At 42.5% G+C, this 18,409-nt stretch overlaps 2 protein-coding genes across 3 annotated transcripts in view; both read left to right on the top strand.

Moving 5' to 3' along the window:
• The window catches only part of LOC148646745 (NACHT, LRR and PYD domains-containing protein 3-like), a 2,700,574-nt gene that overhangs the window by 1,755,232 nt on the left and 926,933 nt on the right, over positions 1–18,409 (top strand). The gene's annotated exons all lie outside the window — the stretch shown is intronic.
• Positions 7,906–16,457, top strand: LOC148646762 (uncharacterized). 2 transcript variants are annotated; one of them, XM_088608576.1, is made up of 5 exons: positions 7,906–8,092; positions 10,889–11,365; positions 12,302–12,778; positions 13,716–14,010; positions 16,137–16,457. In XM_088608576.1, exons 1-5 carry the CDS (start codon positions 8,081–8,083, stop codon positions 16,169–16,171), a joined length of 1,296 nt encoding a protein of 431 aa, XP_088464702.1. In that variant the 5' UTR covers positions 7,906–8,080; the 3' UTR covers positions 16,172–16,457. The 2 variants fall into 2 exon arrangements, with proteins under 2 accessions (XP_088464702.1, XP_088464701.1); XM_088608575.1 differs by lacking the exon at positions 16,137–16,457 and having other exon boundaries at positions 7,915–8,092; positions 13,716–14,938.

Below are 18,409 nucleotides of genomic sequence, written 5' to 3'. Positions count from 1 at the left end.
AAGATGTGTTGTTAGGACAGAGAGATCAGTTAGAAGAAGAGATTAGCTGAAAAAGTTGAAATGGTTAGGGTTTATGCACAGACAGAGAGAGAGGAGCTGGCCACCCCCTCGACTTCAGCTGTAGCTAAATTATATCCTACCATACCGAAGACAATAGCGGGGATTGGTGGGAACAGTTTCCTCGATGGACTGATGATAGCTCTGACCTTCGAGATCCCCAGGAGGATCTTCGGGTAAAATACAAAAAGGGGGAAGCACAGCTTTATCCAATAGGAGACAGCTCTTATACCTGTGGAGAGCAATCTGGTATAACTGTAACACCAAGTGGGGACCAGGGTTCTGACGAAGATGATCCTCTAACCTTCACTATTAGAATGCGGCGACTCCGGGGTGGTGGGAATAGAAAACAGACTACTTCCCCAAAACTTGAAGATATAGATAGGTGGGCGAAAGAGGTCCCACACCCTAAAAACGGTATGCAACAAACTTGGAGAGCTTTGATGGAGCTCAAAGATACTTAAGGTATTATCCCTCTTACTGTGACAATGATTTTAAGGAGAGCTGGGGAAAAGAAGGCTGGAACTATTAGAGATTTATTCAAAAACAGAGGAAGGGGAGATTGGGAATATTTGAAAAATTGGCTGTGCGGTCAATATCTGCCCGAAACTGATTGGAAAACAAAATCAACAAAAAGAATCTGATGATGTGTCAGACTATATTGAAATATTGGCCAATTCATGGGCAGAATTTTCGGGAGAAGAAGATGAGGAGCACAATTTTATGGAAAAAGAGCGTCAGTAATTAAACAGCAGTTCTTGAATGGTTTAAAACTTGATATAGCTTAAGTATTGCAGCTTCGGTACCCTGATCTCTCTACCGATAACAGTAAACTGTTTGAAGAGATCGCTGATGAGGCAAGGAAAGTTGAGAGAACTATGTATGCAAAAGTACGCACGGTTCAAATGGGAGTGTGCTTTACTCCCAAACCAAGTGCTCCCCCAAAGGGGAAGGATTACAAATCGCCTAAGTCCACAGGGGACAATAGTCGTACACAATATAAGCAATGTAATTATTGTCTAAAGTATGGGCATGTTCAGGGAAAATGTCATAAAAGGTATCAAAACATGAGAGACCAAAATCGTCCCTATAATCCAATGGATAAGGAAGGGCAGAAAAGACTTCTCTCACAATTAAAAGATTTAACTGAGGAGCAAAAGCAACAGCTCTGGGATCTTTTAAACCAGAAGACCCCCTAGTAGCCTCCCTACACCTCACTCAAATATTAGGGGAAAAAGAATTGAAACTGAAATGTAAAATAAATAGTGAGGATGTTTCTCTGTTATGGATACCGGAGCTCAAATTTCATGCTTGTCTGAAAAAAATGCTCACGATGTGAAGTTCAATATACAGGGAGGCGGCTGGAGGCTACTAGTGTAGGGGGGAAAGTTACTCTCAAAGAAACTAAACTACTTAGAGCAGAAATGAATGATGAGGAAGGAGGACAGGTCTCTATTTCGGCAATGTGGGTTGGTCCAACACCGGATATTTTGGGATGGGAGCACCTCAAACATTTACAGGGCATCTCTCTGACGGTGCAAGAAGGGCAGGTCAATATTAACATCTGGTCTCTTCAGAAAGACGAAGTAAAAAATCATGCAATTTGGACTAAAGATAAGGATGAGTGTGGCCTTTTGGATATGGAACTAGCTAATTTTACGGGAAACCACCCGTAAAATTTTTACAGGAAGGGAGCTGAGGATGGAATTCGGCCCATTGTGCAAAAACTGTTAAAACGGGGAATCATTAGGCGCACTCATAGCTCCAGCAACAGTCCTATTTGCCAGTAAAGAAAGCCAGCGGGGCCTGGCGCTTTACTGTGGACTATTCTGAAGCTAACAAATGTATTACCAGACTGGCAGCCCTGGTAGCGGACCCATCCACAATATTTCAGCTCTTAAACCCTGATCATAAGAAATTTTCAATAATTGACATGGCTAACGGGTTCTGATCAGTGCCCCTGCACCCAGAGGTGCAGGACTGGTTCGCATTTGTAGTGGATGGCGAACAGTACACCTGGACTAGGCTACCACAGGGATTTCATAACAGTCCCACGGTGTATCATATGGCACTGAGAACACTCCTCAGAGACCTGCCTCCCCTCGCCTCTGTTGTTATTCAGTATGTTGATGACATATTGATCGCCTCTCCCGACAAGAGAACCCACAAGGAGGACCTGAAGGTAGTCCTAGACCACCTGACTAAGAAAGGGCATAAAGCCAGTTATGACAAGGCCCAAATATGCCTAGATACCATAATCTATCTGGGGGAAAATATAAGTCAGGGATCTCTTGAGCTAACAGAAGACATGGCAAAAGCAATTAAAACTCAGCCCCCCCCCAGAGACTGTCAGGGAGCTGCGCTCCTTCTTGGGGCTGTGCAATTTCAATCGGAATTGGGTGGATGCTTTTGCTGAAAGAGCTGAACCATTAACTGATTTATTGAAGGGGGCAGGGAAACCTAATGACCCTATTCCATGGCCTAGCGAGGCTGAAGAGGCTTATAGGGATTTAAAGAAAGCTCTCTTGCAGGCTCCTGCACTGGGGTTCCCTCAGACGGATCAGGCTTTTTACCTGTATGTAAATGAGAAACATGGGTATTGGACTGCTATGCTAACTCAGAAACATGGGGGCAGATACAGACCGGTAGGTTATTACTCAGGCCCCCTTGATGATGTAGCTAAGGGATGGGGACCTTGCTTGTGAGCAGTTCAGGCTGTCTGTTTCACAGTGCAAGCTGTAAATAGTATAGTACTAGATCAACAATTAATAGTGAGATATCCTCATGCTGTACATACAGTACAGTATATTATCTCTCAACCGTGTAAGTCAAGTTACTGCTGCCAGATGGAGTAAGTATCAGCTCATACTGGAGGCCCCTAATCTGACAATAGAACGAGAAGGAGCTCTGAATCCAGCTTCCCTGCTGCCTGAACCACCTGAGGAATATTTGTTAGAACACGATTGTGAAGTTTGGGCAGATCAGGAAAATCAGAGCATGGACATTTTTGAACACCCCTTGGGGAATGAGGATTTAATATTATTTACAGATGGTACCTCATTCATAGATCAAGATGGAGTGAAGAGAGCAGGATGGTCCGTAGTGACAAAACATAATATTAAGTGTGCTGGTAGATTCCAAGTGGGCAAAAGACGTATAATATACGTCTAATAAACTCATACCTTAGATGTCTAAATGTGGTCCGCAATTTGTCTAGAATGAAATTCTAATATACGTCTATTGTTATAAGTCAATTATACGTCTATGATTAGATGTTCATTATACGTATATGGTTAGAGGTCTATTATACAGATAACGTTAGAGGACTATTATATGGATAACTTTAGAGGTCTATTATACGTATATAGTTAGAGGTCTATTATACGGATAACTTTAGAGGTCTATTATACGTATATGGTTAGAGGTCTATTATACGGATAACTTTAGAGGACTATTATACGTATATGGTTAGAGGTCTATTATACGGATAACTTTAGAGGACTATTATACGTATATGGTTAGAGGTCTATTATACGGATAACTTTAGAGGACTATTATACGTATATGGTTAGAGGTCTATTATACAGATAACTTTAGAGGACTATTATACGGATAACTTTAGAGGTCTATTATACGTATATGGTTAGAGGTCTATTATACAGATAACTTTAGAGGTCTATTATACGTATATGGTTAGAGGTCTATTATACGGATAACTTTAGAGGACTATTATACGTATATGGGTAGAGGTCTATTATACATCAAAGATTGGTTTTACAGGTGTAGACACTAGTAAATCAAGCCAATGATTTGGTTTAGAAATTTATTCTGAAAATACACATTTCAAATTATACATTGTATACAATCAATCAACAATCAACATATGGGCAATAATCATAAAAAACACAACTAGTCTTAAACTTCAGCTACAAATTCTGGTAACATGGCAATATACAGTATAGTAATGACAAACACAAACTAATTACATTAACACCCTAACTCAAAACCACATTTTGATTCAAATATAAATTTTAAAATGTACAACTTCTATATTTCCAAGAAAAAAATATTACAATGGAAGTTAAGACGATTTTTGTCCACTATTTGCAAACCCTGTCTAATTGTCCTAACATTTAGAACCAGAAACCTATTATTTTCAGTGTCCAGATCTCCTGGCCCCCTGCCTTGCATATGCATTCTTCAAGTAACACATTGCGTGCTCCTTTATTTCTTTTTCTGTTGATGTAGGGTGGGACTTCAGCACCGCAGCTAGGAGCAAATTATATAATATTACTTCCCAAATAAATGATGATTAATATCTTCTTTAGTATAATCTAAAAAATGAACAGTTTACTTAGCTCAAAGCTGTAATAAATGTGTAAAATTTTGCTTGCATCATAGCAGTTGAGCAATAAAGTCTGTCCTAATTAAAGAGTACCCAAAGTTTGAAAGTACAACATAGAATAAGAATAATTAGAGAAACGGCAAAACGATTTTGTGTCATCTTCCCCATTCACACTATTTTTATGTGCCAGTTTTTGCTTATTCACGTACTATTTTAATCAAAATAATATTAAGAAAGATCTGTATGTATTCAGATAGTATTATTATCATTCATACTTACTCGTCAAAAGAGGATTGCTGAGATATTTGCGAATACTTCAATCTTCTACATTTGAAAAATGTGTCCAAAATGGTGATAATACATCGCGGCTATGTGCCCCCTGCTATGTGCTGATGTGCAATTTTAACGCATGCAGTTAGTAAGGATCGGTCACTGTTGTACAGTATGGTATTATATATAATAACATTATGGAATAGGATGGGGACAGGCCTGGCATCACGGGGGAGGGAGGAGTGTCGCCCCTTCAATTTTGGGCAAAAAGATTTACCTAACTTAATTTGCGTCCTAAAAAAATAGTTGTACTTTGTCAATGGTCAGACAACACTAAATGACACTAACAGTCACTCGGACTGTTTGATGTGCAGGAGGGCTATCTGTCCAGGAACTGCACATATCAGTGTCGTTAGTGAGTGTCAACATTACGATCATGTTTGCTCAGGTGGACTAAAACCTTGCAGTTATCATTATACTTAAAACCGTTATATAACTAGGACTAGTTATAGCAGTCTTTGCTTTCTGTTGGTTTTACAACAATTTTTTCCTAACGATTCAGAACCTCCATCGATGTAGCTGCAAAAATGAACGCTTATGGTACTTTTCGCTCCAGGCAATATAAACCACGAGGGTGACGAAAAATGTGAAACTGAACTTCATCGCAAATACCAGATTGCTAGTCGTTATCTTTTATCATGAAGCACTAATCAATGGCATAGCTGCGAGATTTCATTTGGGTAGCTGCACCGTACAGCTCCGTTTCAACCGAAATATCACCCCCCCCCAGAATTTCAGACACCCCCCTACAGATTGTTCCCTGGGCACCGCACACTGATGGGGGACGGGGTGTCCAGGAAATGGTATCAACTTTTCTCAAGAAAATAAAAATAGAAACTCTATAGGCACTCAAACATTTTACTGTTTTTTTCACGCAGGTGGCACGACCCCCTCCGCAAAACCCTTGTATGCCTCCTTCTGTCGACGTGCCCAACCTCCGGTGGAAAAGGAAGAGTCCTGTCATGCCCTCTGCAGCCAGAGGGCGCTCCTTCTCTGTCCTGTCCCTAGTTTCCGGTCTGCTGTCCTTCCTGTCCCTCTCTTTCCCTTGGGCTATATATTTCCGGGTCTTGCACTCTGTCCTCGCTCAGCATTGATGTTCGGATGTCCTGAGACCTGCCTAGCACCAGGGTGCCCCACGTCCGCTCCCTGAGGGCATAGGTTTCTATATGGCATTCCTGAACTCTTTGCACTAATGAGCCCGGGCCTTTTTCCCGTCTCGTCGCTACGCATATGGGTCTTTTTCTGCTCTCCTGCTCCCCACGGTTTGTCCCTTTGGACGTCTGTGACAAGTCCGAAACATGAAGACTGTTCTAATTTTGTTTTCTGTTATCACGTTGTGTATCTGTATCCAGAATGTACACGAACACCAGCCCCGTAAAGTGAACATGGGGTTAACACCTTTTTGGCCCTGTCTTATCTGATGGCTGAAAAGACAAACAAGAGCGCCTGTTGGGTATGCACTACACTACCAAGGTATGGAGCCATGGGGGCCGTCCCGTGGTGCCTGAAGACTTTATAGGCATGATCATATAGAGAGATCATATAGGGGATTTGAACATCACCAAGTATGGCTGCTGTAATGATACTACTGTAAACTGCACCACGCTGCAGTATTTTAGGGAACGGGGACTAGAACCTAGCACCAGTTTTGCTGCGTCTTATGGCCCACAATACAACCTAAGCCAGAATCCCCCATATATCACCCTAAACGATAAGCAAAGGGTGGGGGGGGGGGGGGGGGGGTTGTTTTGAGAACCATAAAGGTCACCGTATAATGGTTTGGAGTAAATGCAATCTCACCTTTTATATTGGTCTCTCAAATTCTACTCTTCAGATCCCAGGGTGGGATAAGAGCAGTCCTAAGTTTAGTGCAGCTTTTTTGTTTTCTGCTGGATTAGGAGTGCCTTATGGAATGTATTTTATTTGTGGGAAACATGCATACCCATGGTTACCGACTAATTGGGGCAGATCATGTTATTTAGGATATGTAGTTCCCCATGTCCAGGTTCAGCCTCACAGTCCTAACAGTCCAATAGTAATGTTAGGATAGTACATAAGTATGAAGTAAAGACAGCAGACTCCGCATTTGTGTAGAAAATGGAAGATGTATGTTTCTATTTTCCAATGGGGGATTGATGGAGCCTGCTAACAGCTATTACATGCTGAAGTGTGACCATCACGCTTGCTTGATCACAGATGCTTCCCCCCACCGTACTTACCCTCAAATGGTGAATGTTTACCCAAACGGTGAATGTTTACACTTAACTCCTGATGAGAAAGGAAGGTTTCTATTTCCTGGAGGTACATCAAAGATTCCCACTCAGCGGCGCGTGGGAATGTGTAGCTTCCACACCTGACGCCAATCAGCGCTGCGATTTAAGATCCCCACACGCCCGCAAACGATGTTCACGGTAGAACCGAATGTGTTCCCCTCACCAGCGACACAAACTAATTTCTCGGATTAGAGAAAGATTTCTCTCCTGTACCAGAGAACCGAAACCTCTGCAGACAACTACACACCGGCACACCGCACAGAAGACAACATGTGCTCTGCCAGTGCTCAGGAAGCCTCCTAACACTACCGACGCTATCACACTATATATAAGTTATGTAGGGCCATATCCCCTTTGAGCTACGATAGGTACTATACCTATTATGGTCCTCATTGTGGTTCCTTGTCTGCATACAATAAAGCTTGGCTGGACAAACGAACCCTTCAGGCTCGAATTATTTCAAGATCACTTATGTTTTGAAAGACCAATTGGGAGTCGGGTTCCACCGTTTTAAATATCACTTCTAATCCAGTGGAAAGTTATATTTGAGGTTTAAAAATGTAAGACGTTCAAGCCACCTTATGAATTCATTTGTCAAAATCATCACTATTATGTTTAGGAACGTCCAGTGAGATGGAAGCACACACAAAATGAGGAATGTACTCTACTCTTGACAGGAAGACACCGTCTGCCAGCGATAAGCCTGGAATTAACCAGCATGGAAATCTTTTGTTTTGTTTAAAATGGGTGCAAAATCCAATCTACATCTTTCTTCTTGATAATTACAGATATAAGTACCCAGGAATGTTGCCACTTTCTGTAGAGGTAAATTATCAGTTGTTCATAAAACTTTAAGAGAAAATATCTTGCTTTGCAGCTGTCAAACGTGGGCATGTGTTTTCTGAAGTCTGTGCGGACTGGGCGTAGCCGTGATGCGGCCTGGTGGATTTCAACATTTGTAAACAGAAAAAAACAGAAAAAAAATAATTATTCAGACTTCTTCAGAAGGGAAGCAGTGCTTGTTAAATACCACACCAGCACACAGTTTCACCACGGACGGTGACTCCAGGCAGAGATGTCTCAGTCTGTAAGTGATTATTATTTCTGTTTTGAGTCGAGGTGTCTTGTAAGTAACTGACAATGTTTACAGCCCTGCTGATTTTTCAGTCATGTAATGAGAACTGATTTTTTTTTGTTTTGTTTACTGTATAATGCGTGTAAAATTCACGCTACATCTTTCTTCTTGCTGTTTACAAATTTTATTACCTGGGTATGTTGCAATTTCCATTAGAGGTATTTTAGCAATTGTTCCTAAATCTTCGAGTAAATAGTTCACTTTTTTAATTTTAAAAATAAACCTGAAACAGATGAAAATAAATTTAAACCTTAATTTAAACTGCATCATACAGCTCTCTTCTGTCCTAATGAAAAACAGTAATGTCATCTGCTATCTTAAATTTTTTTAACTTTCTCTACCCAAAATGTTTATAACTTTCACAGTGCTGTTATTGATATGAAGACCCAAAGTCTGAGTTACTAATAAAAACAGAAAAGGAGATATTAGGCATCCTTGTCAGATGATTCTCTAATTGCAAAGCTCTGAGATGTCCTTTTGAATAGTCTTACTGAGTTCCTGCATCCATTTTAAAGACTCTTAACAACTTTCTGAAAAGTTGTGACCAAAGCCAAAAAAATCCAAGCATTTGAATTTAAATTTCTGTTATAGTCAGTAACGTAAAAATATCACTTTTTAATTATACTATTTAATATTTAACGTATTGATCAATTTAAATTCTGAATTATTTTTTCTAAGTTCTAAAAGTATCTGATACTTATTCTGCTTTTGCTATTTCCTTCATACAGATCTTCTAGCAAATAAGATCAATTACCAGTGAAGTGTACTCTCACGAGGCACTAGTTCTGTAGGGTTTGGGCATTTACCGGGACAATTATTAATTGTAGCCGTAAGTCACAAAATGATTCTTTTAATGGCTTTAGAATCCAACCTTGCGGTATAACTCAAACAACGCACACACACACAGGTACTAATACACAAGAATACATTTATTAATACATAAAATATGCATATAAACCTAACAGATCTTATCGAGAGGGTTATCAGAATACAAAAGGTATATATTCAATCAGTCACGAAGAGTTACATATATCAAGAGGACATACGTTCAGTATATCATTCATTTAGACCATTTCGTATGTGAACTTGGTAACAACTTCTACACTAGATAGTCAAAACAAGTACATAACTCTTAAGAATTAAGTTGATATCAACTGGTTGGGATAACAATTGAATTCTCGAGCTGTAATGCATTGAAGTTGAATACTCATCCAATTTCTGGGGATTCAGATCTCCTGCGGGCTCTCTGGCTCCGTGCCAGGCTGTGCTGTGCGGCTTGCGACGGTGCGCTGCTGATGCTCACTGATCGGCTAGTTAGTGTTGGCTTTAACTAGCAAAGTTGTGCTCAGGAGAAAAGATGACTGTGGGTCCCAGCAAGTCAGGAAGAGGACCAGTTCATTCCTGATGAAGCGCTAGTTCTGAATAGTGATTCAGCTGTCCACAGTTCCGACCTGTTCACGAGACTTGCTGCTGGTGGTAACCTCAGGTGGATCCTCTGGTTACTCTCTGACAACCTCCGCTCTCGACTCTTAGAACAAAGCAAAGTTCTGGCACTCGGACACACTGGGCGTTCCGTGGTTGTCCAGGCTGAGTCTCAGGATGGTCAGAAGGTGCACTGCGAGAATGTCCTGCCCTTGGGAGCCTTTCTGCTCCTGGGAATTCCTTAGAATTCTCTTTTTTAGAAAAGTCCACTACAGGCTCTCTGTGTTGCCTGTTTTTACCTGGAGGAACTTCAGCTCGTTCATTGGCTGAAAGTTTTATGGGCATCAGAGTCCCACGTGGGTTACTCTGCCCTACCAGTTTCTGATTGGTTGATCAAGGTGAGATATGAGTCACTTGCTCCTGACACCTAAGAATGCAATCCAGATGTCCATCTGGCACTCCCTAGACAGATAGGCGCCAATGGATGACCATTGATCATGATAGCCAGGCTTAGCTAAGTGCATCCCCATTTGGGAGCTGTCCCTTATTAAAAGAAAACATCTTTAAATCAGCCTGCATGAATAGTTTCTCTGTGGCTGCACCACAGAGATGAAGAGAGAGATGGGGCCTCATTTGGGAAAGCACAGCAACACTTAATTCTGTCTTATTAACAAGCCTCGCAGCTACACCAGATACTTTTGTTTTTAGATTTCACAGGACCAGATGTACAAATTGTCAAAAAAAAATCCCTTTGTGATGTGTCAGAACTGCAGTACTCATTTCAACATCTGTACTGAGATTTTATGTTTTTATATTAACAACAAATGAGTTCTTGACTGTTTTGACAAATCTTGATTACGCCATGAGATAGGCCTTCTCCAGATATCAATTACACTCAATAGCAGGTAAGTTACTTAAGGCTTCAGTTTAGCAAAGAAAAAGGTTATCAATAAACAGTGAATTCTAACTTTGGGAATTCCTAACAAAGTAAGGGAAGAAGTTTCAGATTCACTTAAACTTTGAACTTGAAACAAAAAAGAAGCAACCGAATGGCATTCTTATGTTTTTTCTTGACTCAAAAAGTCTGACCTGTGTACTGTAACAACCTGAGCTCCTGTAACTGTTTTCAATTTAGTGTGCAGCAGTTCAGATGCTCTTAATGACTTTGCTTTATATATTAAGTTTTTCTTTTTTGGGTTACTGCTGTAAAGCTGATGGTGTAGGAACTGTTTGCTTTGTGTTACAAGCGCTCTTTGCTCGGGTAGGGTGTGGAGCTTTATGACACTAGTACTGCTGCTTGTGTTGATAGCATATCTCCCTTCCTAGACTCTCACCAGCTGCCTGGGCACAATCCTGCCCTGCATCAACAGCGGCACACTGGTGTCCTTCAGAGCTGACAATGGCTTGCTGTGGTGCAGCACCGAGCACAGCTCTGTCGGCCGCAACATTGAGGCTGCAGGGACCAGCAGGGGCCAGTGGAGCCAGTTCAGGGCTCTGTTGGCCCCCAGCGGGAAGCTGCTGCTGCAGGACCTCAGAGGCGTGTACCTCAGTCGGATCAACTGGGGGGGCGTTGGTGGGGTTGACTCCATCATGGCTGCCAAGGCTGAGGCTGATGTCTACTGTGAGTTTGAGGTCTTCACCCGCGGGGAGTATTTTGTCTTCAGAGCCGATAATGGGAAGTTCCTGTGCAGGAACCCCCGTCAAGGCAAGGAGAACATAGAGGCGGCCCGAGATGATCCTGACTCTTCCTGCAACTTCCTGCTGTGCTGCCGAGGTCCAGCAGATGTGGAACCACAGACTGCAGTAAGACCGTTTATTCTTTTGAGCTCTCACACAGAGACAGAGCCCTTGATTTCTAGCAGTGCCCATATATTCACTGTGAGAAGCTATGCACCAGTGTGGTAAATCAGTCCACTGGACACACAGTGAGCACTGGTCACTATGAGGACTGAAAGCTTGGGAGAAGGTAAAGTTCTCTTTTGAGGAATAGAAACAATCAGGCAACACCGTTGTGGTGAAAAGGTGGTAGAGGTTTCTCAATGCTGGGACAGCCTCTCTGACTGGGCACTGTCAGCAGAGTTTCTCAACAGGAAGGTGGTTACACTGCACTTCTACCCAGATATACCAATATCCTGTTTGCAGACCTCATACACAGAAGAAAATCATGCAACATGGCAAAAAAATTATAATCACTCGCTCTGGGCTCACTTCAAAATTGCTCTGTGACTTTGTTAATTCTCTTGGGGTTAAACTACCAGCTGCTTCCTCTTAAAATGGCTTTTTAAGAGGACTCAGCCTCAAAGGCCACTCAGACGTCTGCAGTTATTCTCACATACCCTCAGTTTAATGTATTAATATTGATAAGAAAAGTCTGAAGCTTGAAAACATTCTATGATATTACTTTGCTAATACATATAAGTATCCATTCCTTCAGGATATATAGAGCAGTGTGTTAAACCAGCCCTCTTGACACAGTGAGTATTGGTCACTATGAGGACAAACAGACCAGTGTGTTTAACCAGTCCACTGGACACACAGTGAGCATTGGTCACTCTGAAGACATATAATGATTCTGCTTTATACATTAAGTTTAAAACTTTTTTTTTTGGGTTACTGCTGTAAAGCTGATGGTGTAGGAACTGTTTACTGTGTGTTACAAGCGCTCTTTGCTCGGGTAGGGTGTGGAGCTTTATGACACTAGTACTGCTGCTTGTGATGATAGTATATCTCCCTTCCTAGACTCTCACCAGCTGCCTGGGCACAATCCTGCCCTGCATCAACAGCGGCACACTGGTGTCCTTCAGAGCTGACAATGGCTTGCTGTGGTGCAGCACCGAGCACAGCTCTGTCGGCCGCAACATTGAGGCTGCAGGGACCAGCAGGGGCCAGTGGAGCCAGTTCAGGGCTCTGTTGGCCCCCAGCGGGAAGCTGCTGCTGCAGGACCTCAGAGGTGTGTACCTCAGTCGGATCAACTGGGGGGGCGTTGGTGGGGTTGACTCCATCATGGCTGCCAAGGCTGAGGCTGATGTCTACTGTGAGTTTGAGGTCTTCACCCGCGGGGAGTATTTTGTCTTCAGAGCCGATAATGGGAAGTTCCTGTGCAGGAACCCCCGTCAGGGCAAGGAGAACATAGAGGCAGCCCAAGATGATCCTGACTCTTCCTGCAACTTTCTGCTGTGCTGCGGAGGTCCAGCAGATGTGGAACCACAGACTGCAGTAAGACCGTTTATTCTTTTGAGCTCTCACACAGAGAAAGAGCCCTTGATTTCTAGCAGTGCCCATATATTCACTGTGAGAAGCTATACACCAGTGTGGTAAATCAGTCCACTGGACACACAGTGAGCACTGGTCACTATGAGGATTGAAAGCTTGGGAGAAGGTAAAGTTCTCTTTTGAGGAATAGAAACAATCAGGCAACACCGTTGTGGTGAAAAGGTGGTAGAGGTTTCTCAACGCTGGGACAGCCTCTCTGACTGGGCACTGTCAGCAGAGTTTCTCAACAGGAAGGTGGTTACACTGCACTTCTACCCAGATATACCAATATCCTGTTTGCAGACCTCATACACAGAAGAAAATCATGCAACATGGCAAACAAATTATAATCACTCGCTCTGGGCTCACTTCAAAATTGCTTTGTGACTTTGTTAATTCTCTTGGGGTTAAACTACCAGCTGCTTCCTCATAAAATGGCTTTTTAAGAGGACTCAGCCTCAAAGGCACTCAGACGTCTGCAGTTATTCTCACATTCCCTCAGTTTAACGTATTAATATTGATAAGAAAAGTCTGAAGCTTGAAAACATTCTATGATATTACTTTGCTAATACATATAAGTATCCATTCCTTCAGGATATATAGAGCAGTGTGTTAAACCAGCCCTCTTGACACAGTGAGTATTGGTCACTATGAGGACATACAGACCAGTGTGTTTAACCAGTCCACTGGACACACAGTGAGCATTGGTCACTCTGAAGACATATAATGATTATGCTTTATATATTAAGTTTAAAGCTTTTTCTTTTTTGGGTTACTGCTGTAAAGCTGATGGTGTAGGAACTGTTTACTGTGTGTTACAAGCGCTCTTTGCTCGGGTAGGGTGTGGAGCTTTATGACACTAGTACTGCTGCTTGTGATGATAGTATATCTCCCTTCCTAGACTCTCACCAGCTGCCTGGGCACAATCCTGCCCTGCATCAACAGCGGCACACTGGTGTCCTTCAGAGCTGACAATGGCTTGCTGTGGTGCAGCACCGAGCACAGCTCTGTCGGCCGCAACATTGAGGCTGCAGGGACCAGCAGGGGTCAGTGGAGCCAGTTCAGGGCTCTGTTGGCCCCCAGCGGGAAGCTGCTGCTGCAGGACCTCAGAGGCGTGTACCTCAGTCGGATCAACTGGGGGGGCGTTGGTGGGGTTGACTCCATCATGGCTGCCAAGGCTGAGGCTGATGTCTACTGTGAGTTTGAGGTCTTCACCTGCGGGGAGTATTTTGTCTTCAGAGCCGATAATGGGAAGTTCCTGTGCAGGAACCCCCGTCAGGGCAAGGAGAACATAGAGGCGGCCCGAGATGATCCTGACTCTTCCTGCAACTTCCTGCTGTGCTGCATATGACTGTACAGAGCACACGTACTCCCTCACTGTACATCACAGACACATAACGCCACACTGTTCACACGCCACACACACAGTGGTACATGATTCTACGGAGCATATACCCCCCCTCATTGTTTTTGCACTTATAATTCCAGTGAAGAGGAAGATATGAAATTCATAAAGCTGTTTTTTTTTCCTTTTTGCTGGAATGCACAGTGCAACATAATCAAGAATTAGAAACATTAAAAATAAAACAAATCTACCAATATCAGCATGGATAATATCTACTTAACGTTAAGTTTCTCTATATTTTGTGCTGCCATCAAACTGTCAAATATCATCTGGTAATGTCAAAATATTATTTCCTCCTATTCCTGCAAATAATCTTATACAGTATGCATTGTGTCACACAGACATTATCACTCCTGGTTTCTTCAGACTGTATTTGCTGATTTTGTTTTGTATGCTTAATATGAACAAATAAAAGAAAATTAATTCCGTTTTCTTCAGCAACTCTAAAGTGTATTAGGACAGAGCAGGTTCAGACAGTCAGCTATGCAAAAAACGTCATCATTAAGTGGAACTCACTGACCTTTCCATCTATTCATTATAAAGTAACTTGTGCTGCATTATTGCCTAGCAAGGGGAAGGCCATGTCAGGGGTGCCCATGAACCCGTGATCTGTGATATTAAGAGCAATTGCTTTACTGCATGTGTTGCCAGTATCACTATACCTTCAGCTAAACAATTATACGATTAAGTATATTAAATAAAATGACAAGAAAATTAAATTTGTGGAATCCTTCTTATTATATCTGGTGATCTTTGCTGACATGAGATGGCATATGTTCAGTGTGTCCCGCGGGGGCTGTCTTGTTGCTTGGTGCTCTGATTGCTGAATGAGCGTGTGCAGCTACACTCCTCACCATAGTAATCTGGGGAAAAAAGCGGTGATGATCTGATGTGTCCTTGTCTGAAATAAATCACAATCCACAGAGACAGGCGCGCCTGGGTGTCCCCAGCACAACACCGGAGCTAATCTTCACACTCTGAAACGACATTTCAACTTCCAACCACTAGATGGAGACATTTCACAAAACAACTTGCGCAGCATGACCGAACACTGATAGACTGTACTGGAAAGTTTAAGTAAAGATAGATACTTTATTGATCCTGTGAGGGAAATTGCAGTGCAACAGCAGCTTAACACAGTCAACACAGCACAGTGTAATGAAATTATACAATAATACAACCCTTAAATACATACAATACAATCAGCACAGTCAGTGAGAAGTGCACTAAGAAGAGTTACTCACAGTCCAGAATATACAAAGAACAAACCAGAACATTACACAAAAAGTTGTATTGCACAATAGAAATATGAATGTATTGCACAAGTCCCTGGCATATATTGCACAAAAACACACAATGGATGCGTTGTACAGTCTTATGGCAGAAGGCAAGAATGACTTTCTGTAGCACTTCCTGTCGCACCATGGTTGGATCAGCCTATTGCTGAATGTGCTCTTCATTCTCACAAGCATGTCAAAGAGGGGATGGGAGATGGGACACCATTCTTCTCTCAGCCACTACCTCCAGGGGGTCCAGGTCAGACCCAATGACAGAGCTTGCTCTTCTGATGAGCTTGTTCAGCCTGTTAGCAGCCCCTGCTCTAATCCCAGAATGCCAGCATACCACCGTGTAGAAAATGGCGCTTGCCACAACCGACTGATAGAACATATGTAGCATCTTGCTACACACACTGAAGGACGTGAGCCTCCTCAAGAAGTAAAGTCGGCTCTGACCCTTCTTGAAGATGGCCTCAGTGTTCTTAGACCATTCCAGTCTATCATCAATGTGCACTCCCAGGTACTTGTATGAGTCCACTATCTCCACGCCACTCCCATAGATGTAGACATGAGTAGGTTGGACCCCATTCCTCCTGAAATCTGTCACCACCTCTTTCGTCTTTGCCACATTCAATTGCAGGTGGTTCTCCCCACACCACTCCACGAAGCTGCTGACCAGTCCTCTGTACTCTTCCTCCTGCCCACCCTTGAAACATCCCACAATTACAGAGTCATCTGACAACTTTTGCAGGTGGCACGACTTTGAGTTGTATTTAAAGTCCGAAGTATAGAGGATGAAGAGGAACGGAGAAAGAACTGTCCCCCTGAGGAGCCCCTGTGTTACTCACTACCTGCTCAGACACAGTTCTGAAGTCTCACAAACTGTGGTCTGCCTGTCAGATAATCAGTGATCCATGAGAACATGGAGGCACCCACTTGCATCTCCTCCAGCTTCCTCCTTAGCAGTAAGGGCTGGATAGTATTGAAGGCACTGGAGAAGTCAAAAAACGTAATCCTCTCTGTGTTGCCAGCCTTGTCCAGGTGGGAGTAGGCCCTTTGCAGCATGTAGATAATTGCATCTTCCACACCAATACTGGGTTGGTAGGCGAACTGTAGGGTGTCCAGTGATGAACTGACCGGGGTCTCAGGTGGGACAAGACCAGCCTCTCCAGTATCATCATGAAGTGAGAAATCAGCGCAAGTGGTCTGTAGTCATTGAGGACAGAGGGGTGCCATTTCTTTGGTAATGGGACCAAGCATGACGTCTTCCAGAGCACAGGGACTCTCTCCAAGCGCAGACTCAGGCTGAAGAGTTGCTGGAGCACTCTGCTTAGCTGATCAGCACAAGCCCTCAAATCTCTGGAACAAATGTTATCTGGTCCTGTGGCCTTACCCTGGTGAAGCCTCTTCAACTCCCTCTTCACCTGGTCAGCCGTGATGGTCAGCCTGGCCTGGGGGATGGTGCTCATAGCGCTGTCAATGCTTCAGGTGTTAATGGTGGAGGTGTTGGAGAGTGGCAGCTGCAGGGGATGGGGGGTGAGTAGCTGTTGGGAGTTGTAGCTGTAGATGGCCATGATTGTGGGGGGATGGAGGAGGTGTTGGGCAGTCGCACCTGCGAGGGCTTAGGGAGCATGTGGCTGTGGGGGGATAGGTGGTGAGCCACAGAAGGCCCCGAATCAAACTTATTAAAAACTGGTTCAGCTCATTGACCATCTCCAGGTTTCCCTCTGTTACACCCCCAGCCTGTTTGAAGCCAGTGATCTCTCTCATGCTGCTTCATACGTCCTTTACCATATTCCTTTGCAGTTTTAAAGGTTGGCTAACAGATCTAATTACCTGCCCCTTTTGTTTGAAAATAGAAGCAATAAGCAATTGCTGGCACCTGGTAGAGTAAATTAGCCTAGAGTCTTATTATGATTAAACAGTTTTACTCTGTCATGTACCTCTTTTCATCCTTTGTAACATGTTTTTTTTATATTCAGCGTGCATTTTAGTGAGGTCTATTGCTGTAGATTCCATTATCATTTTAAAGAACATATTGCAATAACAAAACTTCACCAGAATAGAGCAAGTGACTGTGTTTTGTGTGAGTGAAAAAAGAAACAATGATGTCAGGACCAATCTAAAAAGCTAAAAAAATCTAAAATAATTTATTATGGCTTTATTACTTCTAGTGCTGTTTGGAAATAGTTAAATGGCAATGAGCTGGCATCTTTATCAATTCTGTAGTGTTTCACAAGTGCTCGTGCAAGGCAATTCTATTTTTGAAAGTTATTGATAAGTATATTTACACTACCTCTCTCACAGACAGAAAGATAAAAAAAACTTGTTTTCAACTAACATGTCCTGAACTACAGTCCACACTAATTAAGAACCTGAAAGAGGCACACTACTTTCACAAACTACAGTATAATAATAAACTATTTTATATATCCAACTGAGCAATCTTGCTTCTATAAAATATGCCTCCTTTTTAATTAGATCAATATTTACCATGCCGTAATACAGTAAAATTAATAAAAGTCAAACAGTATACAACTTAAGTTCTGTAATTTGAAAAAGATCATCCCTCAGTATTGAATGGGATTTGAAACCAGGTATTTTCTGGCAAAAGCCCAAATGCTCCACACGCCCTGTTAAACTTTCACCACCTGGTGGTTTTACAAAATAGTGCAGCCCCACAACTGAGTATTTTTTTAAAAAGCTGTGACATTCTGAATGGCAGGATCTGTATATCGACTATAAATTTGCTGTTGTCAACCTTTTAAGTTATATCAGTCTCAACCAGTTAAGTCACATTTATTCACACATACAAGTAAATATGCTTTCACTATCTTGAAGTATCAAATTTTTGGCATACAAACGATAGTTTTGTTCATGTCTGACGTTCCCAAAGTTCTTACCATTGAAAGG

This window comes from Lepisosteus platostomus, chromosome 16, assembly GCF_059453375.1.
Source record: "Lepisosteus platostomus isolate fLepPlt1 chromosome 16, fLepPlt1.hap1, whole genome shotgun sequence".
Classification (NCBI taxonomy): domain Eukaryota; kingdom Metazoa; phylum Chordata; class Actinopteri; order Semionotiformes; family Lepisosteidae; genus Lepisosteus; species Lepisosteus platostomus.
Note: the sequence above shows the minus strand (reverse complement) of the source record. Positions and strands in the feature narration are given on the sequence as shown.

What these genes read in the sequence shown, in the direction of transcription:
- LOC148646762 (XM_088608575.1), top strand. An exon ending in ATGTGGAACCACAGACTGCA is followed by an intron (nt 11,366 to 12,301) that starts GTAAGACCGTTT and finishes CTCCCTTCCTAG; the next exon opens with ACTCTCACCAGCTGCCTGGG. An exon ending in ATGTGGAACCACAGACTGCA is followed by an intron (nt 12,779 to 13,715) that starts GTAAGACCGTTT and finishes CTCCCTTCCTAG; the next exon opens with ACTCTCACCAGCTGCCTGGG.